Source organism: Panthera onca, chromosome D1 (assembly GCF_046562875.1).
Source record: "Panthera onca isolate mPanOnc1 chromosome D1, mPanOnc1 haplotype 2, whole genome shotgun sequence".
In the NCBI taxonomy this organism is placed as follows: Eukaryota; Metazoa; Chordata; class Mammalia; order Carnivora; family Felidae; genus Panthera; species Panthera onca.
The window spans coordinates 54,809,455-54,819,594 of record NC_138348.1 but is presented as its reverse complement, the minus strand read 5'-3'; the positions used below and the strand labels follow the sequence as shown (position 1 = coordinate 54,819,594).

The 10,140-nt window shown below is 41.6% G+C and overlaps 1 protein-coding gene across 1 annotated transcript; it reads left to right on the top strand.

Moving 5' to 3' along the window:
- Window positions 1-2,069: 2,069 nt before the first annotated feature.
- Window positions 2,070-3,588, top strand: OR51D1 (olfactory receptor family 51 subfamily D member 1). Its single transcript, XM_060607825.2, has one exon. It carries the CDS (start codon window positions 2,098-2,100, stop codon window positions 3,070-3,072), a length of 975 nt encoding a protein of 324 aa, XP_060463808.2. The 5' UTR covers window positions 2,070-2,097; the 3' UTR covers window positions 3,073-3,588.
- The last annotated feature ends 6,552 nt before the right edge of the window (window positions 3,589-10,140 follow it).

Below are 10,140 nucleotides of genomic sequence, written 5' to 3'. Positions count from 1 at the left end.
TCAGTTGCTCCTTTTTTTCCAGCCCAGATCATCCCTTCTCTATCCCATGGCACTTGCCTTCCCTTCAGTCTCCTGAGCCTTAGGATAAATGGTAATAGAGCGAAGCTACTTTGGGTAGGAGTTTAGGGCGCAGTTTTCCTTGGCTGCCTGAGTGAAGTGCGGCTTCTTAGGGAGCCCCGAGGAATTCATCCTTCATCATCCCTCACGCTCCCCAGAGCTCCGGAGAAACTATATTTGCGCGGTGGCCTTGGGCGGAGGCACTATTGGTGAGTGAGCCAGGCTCAGCCCAGAGCGGGGAGCTAGACCAGGAGATCCAGCCACAATTCATTGCTGGGGGAAGCCGGCCTCTGCTCAGCTTGCTTGGCTGCTTGGAGAGGTCTGTCTGCGCGCGCACTTCCCAGATTACAGCGGCCCGGGCTCCCAGACCTTGTTCAGTGATCTACCCAGACAGGATTTTCTTCAAACACTGTGAGGCCCATTCCAAACTTTGTCTATCGCTTGAGCCAGGAAGGAATCCTCGGTTCCAGCCTCCTACACTTCACTGAAGAAACAAGGCAAGGGGAATGAATTTATCCAAGGAAATTATGTGTGTGGGACAAATACATGTGTGGTAGTGGTGATTAGTAATGAAAAAGGAAATTGAGAAGCTGGGCTGTAAAGTGAAGTCGGAGCCACCCAGTAAAGGGCCTTGAATGCAGCCCAAGTGGTTTCAACTTAGAGGGCTATGGGAGCCACCAGTAACTTGCTAGACAGAGCCTGACATGTCTGGTTTTGCTGTTTAGATGGCAGTGATGCAGAAGGTAGATTGAAATATCTGGGTGTAGAGGCAGGGGGGTGAGTTAGAAAGCTCATTTCATAATAAGAGCAGAGTGGATGATATAATGAGGTTGGGAGGGAAGGCGGGTGTATTAAATGAGGAGAGGTCATCATAGAGTAGTTGGAAAAGTAAAATCACGTGTGGAGGTAAAAGAAGAAAAATAAAGATGGGAGTAGCTGCCCTGAACTGGATTTGGAAGAGGTTCTATTTGGGACGAGATGAGCGTAAGCCCATAGGCTATCCAAGTAGAAAAATGAGGAGGCAGCAGGTTATAGGGTTGGTTTTCAGGACAGAAGCTTAGCACAGGGTTGTATGTGAGAGAAAGGAAGTTGAGCCTGGTGGTTATGTGATCACCAGGGAGAGGAGTGGCAGAAAGGGGGGATGTGCCTGTGTTCACCCCCTAGCACCAGCAGCAGCATGGACTGCTTTTCTTTCCACGTCTCAGCTGCATCTGGTTTCCGTGTCATACCCCACCCAAGCACAATGTGGGACTGACTGTCATGCAGGTGTCCAGAGATCCTGATGAAAAATTCTGTTCTATTCTTTGTTGGGGGCTGAAAATGATAATCTTTCTTTAGCCCCATCTCCCTACCTCCCAGAACACCAGAACTGCTTTCCACAAATTTCTTTGATTAAAACAAAAATCACCAGGGGAGAAGGGATACTGTCCTTAATCAGATTCCTCGACTTCCTGCCCTGGAAATTCTGATTCTCTGGGCCTGGAGTGAGACATGGGGGATCGTCTTCTCAATAACTGCTTCAGATGAGTCTTTCAGGGAAGTTTGAGAAATGCTCCTCAGGCCTAAACACAAGTCTGTCTCTTGAAGCCAGTACCAGACCGAAACCCTGCTTTCTGCCATAAATCAGACTAGGGTGAGTCTTAAAGGCAACTGCAGGCTAAGCCTCACACTCTGGACCCAAACCAACCGTAACCTCATGTGCACTAGAAGAGCTAGGGTCAGTGTGGAACCTTCTGGGCAGGTCTGCTGTGTTGGAGAAGTAGTTAAGAGCAGTGTCCCAGTCCACAGCTTTGGCTCTGGCAAAGAAGAGCTGTTGCATGTTTTCTGAGTGGGCCGTCACACACTGACACAATGGGATCTCCAGGGAAGTGAGTGTAAAGAGAATCAGAGCACAGAGAGGCTGGAGTTCAGAATTGCAAGTATTTAATCTTCCGTTTGCTACCATCATGACTCCAGTGCCCTTCCTTGTAAGTCCTTTCTCTCCTGAGTTATGACTTAATGCTGTTTCTTCTTTTCCCTGATGTAGACCCTGGACCTGGCATGCAGAAGCCTCAGCTCTTGGTTCCTGTCAGGGCCACTCCAAATGGAACTCTGGTCCATCCAGCATACTTCCTGCTGGTGGGAATCCCTGGCCTGGGGCGTGACATACACTTTTGGCTGGCTTTCCCCCTGTGCTTTATGTATGCCATGGCCACCCTGGGAAACCTGGCCATTGTCCTCATCATCCGTGTGGAAAGGCGTCTGCATGAGCCCATGTACCTCTTCCTGGCCATGCTTTCCACTATTGACCTAGTCCTGTCTTCTGTCACCATGCCCAAGATGGCCAGCCTCTTCCTGACAGGCATCCAGGAGATAGGATTCAATGTTTGTCTGGCCCAGATGTTCCTTATCCATGCTCTGTCAGCCATGGAGTCAGCTGTCCTGCTGGCTATGGCTTTTGACCGCTTTGTGGCCATCTGTCATCCACTGCGGCATGCTTCTGTGCTCACAGGGCCTACTGTGGCCAAGATTGGACTAGCTGCCCTGACCAGGGGATTTGTTTTCTTCTTCCCTCTGCCCTTCATCCTGAAGCGGTTGTCATACTGCCAAACACATATGGTCACACACTCCTTCTGTCTGCACCAAGATATTATGAAGTTGTCCTGTTCTGACACCAGGGTCAATGTAGTATATGGACTCTTCATTATCCTCTCAGTCATGGGTGTGGACTCCCTCTTCATTGGCTTCTCCTACGTTCTTATCCTGAAGACTGTGTTGGAGCTGGCTTCTCAGGGGGCAGCACTCAAGGCTTTCAGTACCTGCATCTCCCATCTCTGTGCTGTCCTGGTCTTCTATGTGCCCCTCATTGGGCTCTCAGTGGTGCACAGGCTGGGGGGCCCTACCTCCCTGCTCCATGTGATTATGGCTAATATCTATTTGCTACTACCACCTGTGGTCAACCCTGTTGTCTATGGAGCCAAAACCAAGGAGATCCGTTCACGGGTCCTCCATATGTTCTCACAGGGTGGCAGGTGAGCAGAATAACCTCCTTAGGGCCTTCAATCCCTGCCAAATCTGGAAGGATTAGGATCTTGTTGAATGTCTCCGTGATTGGAGCATCCAATCCATCGGGCTGTCAGCTTCTAGATATCTAACTAGATCTTGGATTCCTGTTTCCAGGAAATGTGTTGGTTCAGAAGTGTGGTTCTGAGGAAGTTTTGTTCAGGCCGAAGAAGCATCCCCAAGCAAAGGGTGCTCCTTGGAAGACTCCGACATTGGCAGGAATGAGTCAGTACTAAGTCATTTGCTGGGGGTAGCCTGTACAAGTGTGACCTTTCTGCTTACATGGTGGTAGAGCCAGAGAGGCAGCAGCCGGCACTGTTAATCAGCTGTGCCCCCAGCAGCAGGCTTTTGTGAAGGAGATTTGAATGTCACACCTCCATGGCTGCCATAGCATCTGACCTTGGACATTTCAACCATGTAAGACCTGTGGTACAGGAACTTAGGTGTTTTCTGCCTCCAGCCTTCAGCTGTATTTAGTTTAATGTTTAATAGTTTAGTGATGTGTAATTGATATACAATAAATGGCACACATTTAAAGTATACAGTTTGAGGGGCATCTGGGTGGCTTAGTTGGTTAAGGTCAGTTAAGTGTCTGACTTCGTTTTGGCTCTTGGTTTCGGCTCAGGTCATGATCTCACAGTTTGTGAGCACAGAGCCTGCTTGGGATTCTCTCTCTCCCTCTCTCTCTGCCCTTCCCCTGCTCACTCTCTCTGTCTCTCTGTCTCTCTCTCTCAAAATAAATAAACTTACAAAATTAAAAAAGTGTACAGTTTGATAAGTTTTGACATGTACACACCCATAAAACCACACCACAGTCAAGATAGTGAACATACTCATTACCCCCAAAAGTTTCCTTATACCCTTTTTAAAATCCTTCATTACCATCTCTCTTGGTCACTCCCTGCTCCAGTTCCCAGGCAACCACTGAAATGCTTTATGCTACATTAGTTTGCATTTTCTAGAGTTTTATATAAATAGAATCATACAATATGTACTCCTTTTCTTGCCTGGCTTATTTTACTCAGCACAATTATTTTGAGATTCATCCATGTTGCAGCATGTATAAGTAACTTAATTCTTTTTACTGCTAGGTAACATTCTATTATATAATTATGCCATAGTTTGTTTATCCATTCACCTGTTGTTGGACATTTAGGATGTTTCCAGAATTGGAAACAAATACAGCTGCTATGAACATATAAGTCTTTGTATGGACATGTGGTTTTTTTTCCCTCCTGTGTAAATATTTAGGAATGAAATGGCTAGATCATACTGGAGGTATATATTTAACTTTTTAACTGCCAAACTGTCTTCCAGAATGGTTGTACCATTTTACATTTCCACTAATAGTGTATGGGACTGATACTTTTTTGGCATCTTAGCCTACATTTGGTGTAGTCTGTATTTTTTATTTTAGCCATTTTAGTAGATCTGTAGTAGTATCTCATTGTGATTCAATTTGTATTACCCTAATAAATAGTGATGTTGGCATCTCTTCATGTGTTTATTTGCCATCTGTAAATCATTGCCACTTTTCCATTGGGTTGTTTGTTTTGTTATTGTTGAGTTTGAATTTTTTAAAATATATGTTGCATGTAAGTCCTTTATCAGGTATATACTTTACATTTCCCCCAGTCTGTGACTTGTCTTTTACTTCTCTTAAGCATCTTTATAAAACATCAAACATTCTAACTGGTGAAGTCCAGTTTATCAAGTTGTTGTTTCATAGCACACACTTTTTTAAAAAAAGTTTTTAATGCTTATTTATTTTTGGGAGAGAGAGAGAGAGAGAGAGAGAGAGAGAGAGAGAGAGAAACAGAGCATGAACAAGGAAAGGCAGAGAGAGAGAGGGAGACACAGAATCTGAAATCCGAAGCAGGCTCCAGGCTCTGAGCAGTCAGCACAGAGCCTGACGCGGGGCTCCAACCCATGAACTGAGAGATCAGGACCTGAGCCAAAGTTGGATGCTTAACCTACTGAGCCACCCAGGTGCCCCTCATAGCACACACTTCTGATGTCATATCTAAAAACTCATCACCACAGTCACACATACACAAAAAACATTATTCTTTTTCCCCCTAGAAGCATTATAGTTTTAGGTTTTACATTTAGCTCTGTGATCTATTTTGTGTTAGCTTTTGTATATAGTGTAGAAAATCATTTATCTATATATGTGTGGGGTCTAATTCTGGACTGATTCATTGGCCTATTTTTCTATTTTTATGTCAATACCACATTGTTTTGACTACTGCAGCTTTATAAGAAATCTTGTAATCGGTATTGTCAATCCTTTCCCTTTGTTCCTTATTTTCAAAGGTGGTCTTTCATGGGAATTTTAGCAGCAGTTTAAACATTTATATAAAATAGTCTTTTAGAATTTTGATTTGAATTGTACTGCATTAATATAGGTGAATTTAGAGAGAATTAACATTGTTAATTAGTGTCTTCTAACTCATGAACAAAGTATATATCTTCAGTTTTAGGGTCTTTGGTTTCTTTCAGAAATGTTTTGTAGTTTTCATTGTACAGATTTATCATGTCTTTCACCAAATTTATCTGTATTTTATATTTTGATGCTATTATAAATGGTATTTTTTAGTTAAAATTTATGGTCATCCATTATGTTAGTATAGAGAACTGTAACTGATTTCTTTATATTAACCCTGAATCTTGCACTTTGCTAAACTCAATCATTTCTACAAGTTTTTTTGTATATTTCATTAGATTTTTCTACATAGATGATCATATTGTTTGTGAATAAAGACAGTTTTACCTCTTTCATTTCAATTTGCATACATTTACTTAATCTGTTTGTTTGTTATTGTATTGATAAGAAATGACAGGACATTGTGACTACAAGTGATACCTATCCTGTGATCTTGGGGGGAAAATATCTAGTTTTTTACTATTAAGTATGTTCTATCAATTCTTGAGAGAGATATTGAAATATTTAGCTATAATTTTATATTTGTCTATTTATTCATGTAATTATATCACTTTTGCTTCAAATATTTTGAAATTTTCTTAACAGGTACCTAAATATTTAGCATTTTTAAATTTCTTCTTAATGAATTAATCTTTTATCATTATGAAGTGGCCTTCTTTATTTGTGGTAATATACGTTACTCTGAAATGTACATTGTCTGATGTTAATAAAACCATTTTAGCTTTCTTGTGATTAGTGTAATCATGGTATATATTTTTCCCCATTCATTACTTTTCATCTATTTGTGTCCTTTTGTTTGGAGTGCCTTGTCGACAGCATATTGTCAGATCTTACATTTTTATCTGATTTGATGACATCTGTATTTTACTTACGGTATCCCATTTTCTCTTTGTACCATCTGTTTTCCCCCCTTTTGCTTTTCTTTCTTTTTGATTAACTGAATACTTTCAGTGGTTCTGTTTTATCTCCTTTTATTGTTTATTAGCTGTCACTGTTTTGTTATTTTAATGGTGCTTTAGCATTTATAATATATCTTATCACAGCCTACTTTCATTTAACCATTCAATGTGTAGAAGAAGAATTTTACAATACTGTATTCCCATTCGTCTCCTCCCAAACTTTGTGCTGTGTTTGTACATTTTGCTTTTATTTATTTTATAAATCCAACAGAAAATTATTTAGTTTTGTTAACAGTCAATTATCTTCAAAGAGGTTTGAATAGTAAGAAAACAACTTTATGTATTTACCCATGTTGTTACAATTTTCACCAGTCTGCATTTCTCCCTGTAGATGCCCATTATTTCTATTTGGTATTATTTTTCTCTGCTTGAAGAGTTTCTTTTTCTTTGTTTTTCTTTTTTTAATGTTTATTAATTTTTGAGAGAGAGAGAGAGGCAGAGTGCAAGCAGGGGAGGGGCAGAGACAGAGGGAGACACAGAATCCGAAGCAGGCTCCAGGCTCTGAGCTGTCAGCACAGAGCCTGATGAGGGGCTCGAACTTCTGAACTGTGAGATTGTGAACTGAGCTGGAGTCGGATCCTTAACTGACTGAGCCACCCAGGCACTCCGAAGAATTTATCATATAACTTGTAATGTGGTCTGCTGATAATGAATTATTTCAGCTTTTTTATACTTAAAGCATCTTTATCTTGAGCTTCTTGCATCTGTGAATTTATAGTTGCATCAAATTTGGAAAACTTTTGGCTGCTATTTTTTGTAATCCCTCCCCCTCCCCACACCAAGAACTCCAATTACATATAATTTGGCCACTTGAAATTGTCCCATTGCTTAATGAGTCTGTGTTTGTTTTTTATTTACTTATTTTAAAGTTTTTTTTAACATTTATTTATTTTTGAGAAACAGACAAACAGAGCATGAGTGGGGGAGGGGCAGAGAGAGAGGGAGACACACAATCTGAAGCAGGTTCCGGTCTCTGAGCTGTCAGCACAGAGCCCATCGCGGGGCTCGAACCCATGAACAATGAGATCATAATCTTATGACCTGAGCTGAAATCTGATGCTTAACTGACTGAGCCACACAGGTGCCCCTGTATTTGTTTTTTAAATATTATTTTTTTATCTGTGTTTCATTTTGAATAGTTTCTAATGCTATGTCTTCAAGTTTACTAATCATTTTTTCCACAGTATACCCTCATCCAGTGAGTTTCACATCTCATACATTGTAGTTTTTATCCCTAGAAGTGTGATTTCAATTGTAAAAAAATATTTTTCATGTTTCTACTTAAATTTGTAATCCATTTAATGCAGTTCTAATTATCATCTTAATGTCTTCATTGTGTAGTTCTAATATCTGTTTCAGTTCTGGATCAGTTTAATTATTCTCTTCATTTTGGGTCATTTTTCTTCTTTGCATGTCTGGTAATTTGATCACCTGCGAGACATTGCAAATTTTTCTTTGGTGCTACATATTTTTGTAGCCCGGTAGGTATTCTTATGCTTTGTTCAGGCAATCAGTCAAGTTACTTGTACATAGTTTGATCATTTGGGTCTTGCTTTAAAGATTTGTTGGGTGGGACTAGAGCAGTGCTCAGTCTGAGGTTCATTATTCTCCACTACTGAGAAAAGGTCCTGTTGCATTCTGTATGCAGTGCCCTGTGAATCTTGAAGTTTTTCAGTCTGGCTGGTGGAAACAGTCACTGTCCTTGACTCTGTGTAAGTACTGGATAGTGCTACCTTTAATATTTTCAGGGAGCTCTTTCCCCATCTTTAGGTAGCTTGCTCACCTGCATGTGTTGATCAGTACCTCAGTTGAAGGAAGACCCTCTACATCTCTAGACTTCTCTCTCTGTGTAGCTCTTTCATCTTTGATACTTTCTCTTCCAGTCTAGCTGGCTTGATCTTCCTGAACTCTTTGCCTCCATTTCCTTAACTTAGGGTGTCCTCTGGACTCTGCCTAGGTTCTCCTCCCCTGTGCTGCAATGAAGCTTTTTTAGGGCAGTAAGCTGGGGAAACCCCCGGGTTTCACCTTACTTGTTTCCCATGTCTCAGGGCTTACTCTCCTTCATTGCCTGATGCTTACTGTCTTGTAAACCATTGTGTACGTATATCATCCATTTCTTGGTTCCTTCAGGTGGATGTTGCTTCTTGATACTCCATTTTGGCCACAGTATGGATGTATATATATTTTAAGTCTTCACATAGTCAAAGTTTGGGACGTTGAGGAAAACAGCAAAGATAGTTCAAGGGGGATGGCAGTGAGTGTCAGGCTACAGATTCCACAGGGCACCTGGAGCTCTTGTCATCACTAGTTTTGATGTGGTTCAAGATGGAATGGCCTGATTTAACATAGTCTGTTTTTGCATAGTTTGAGTTAGCATGCTCTGTGTTGTAAATTTAACACAGTGGTGTAAAGCTGATAAGTAGAAAACAAGGAGAAACTAGCTAAAATTCACTTTGCTTTATTTATAGACTTAAAAAAATTTTTTTTTATTTGAGTATAGTTGACATACAATGTTTAATTAGTTTCAGGTATACAACATGGTGATTCAGCATCTCTATGTTGTGCTGTTCTTACCACAAATGTAGCTATCATCTGTCACCATGCACCACTATTACATCATTGGCTATATTCCCTGTGTCATACCTTTTGTTCCCGTGACTTTTAAAAAACTTATTTAAATATTCAAGGTATTTAGTTTCACATTAAAATTGTTCTCTAGTTTTATAAATGTTCTCTCACTATTTTTTGCCCTTAATAGAGAAACAAGATGGCATTGGTATTATATGGCTGGTGTTGGAGATAGGGGAGGTTTAAGGAAATCACATCTTATTTCCTCAGCCAGAGATTCAGAAACCCAAAGCCAGGGAGTGCAAGATAGTATGGTCCCCAGGGATCCATGTTATGAGTTAGCTAGACACAGGGTGCAGAGCCTGTTAGACAAAGAAAATGTAGCTTTGGGGAAAGGTAGATGGGTCCATTGGGATCCAGACTTAGCAAGGACCCAAGCAGGGGCCACCAATGGGAAGAAGGCATCGTACAGAGAAAGCTTCAAGAAGAAAAGGAGCTCATACTTAATCATGGGACCTCACTGAAAGCTTATTCTGCTTTTCCTCTGGCTGAGTTTGATGAGCCTGGGAAGAAAGAGAAAAACCCCTCACAAAGGTCATGGCCACACAAATGAATTTCTTCTAGCCTTCCCTTACTCATCCCCCTGTCTAACTTTTCACTGGGAACTGGCCAATAGCCCAGCTGGCACAGGGCCCATCTGGGGAGGACTCTAGAGACCCTGTCTACCCACTGCCTCTCCTTCCCCATACCCTGAGGTACACTTTCCCAGGACACAGAAGCCAAGAAGGACACCAGACCTACAGTTGGCTACTGAGAGGTACCTGCTCAAAGACCCTCTGGGAAGCACTCCCTCCACCAGAAGGGAGAAGCAGAAGGAGGGAGGAGGTAAGACAGAGAATAAATACCCAACCAGGGAGGCCCAAAGGAGAGGGTGGAGACAGAGAGTGGCAGCCTCTTCAGGAAGAGGACTAGAGGAAAAGACACACGTTCCTTCAGTGCGTTGAGGTGAGTGTAGGAGACCAGGGGATATGTGCAGGTGTGTGGGTTTCTTGTAGTTGGGGATTTCCC

Bases quoted from the DNA above. Each gene is read 5' to 3' on its own strand.
- OR51D1 (XM_060607825.2), top strand. From the start codon at position 2,098: ATGCAGAAGCCTCAGCTCTTGGTTCCTGTCAGGGCCACTCCAAATGGA.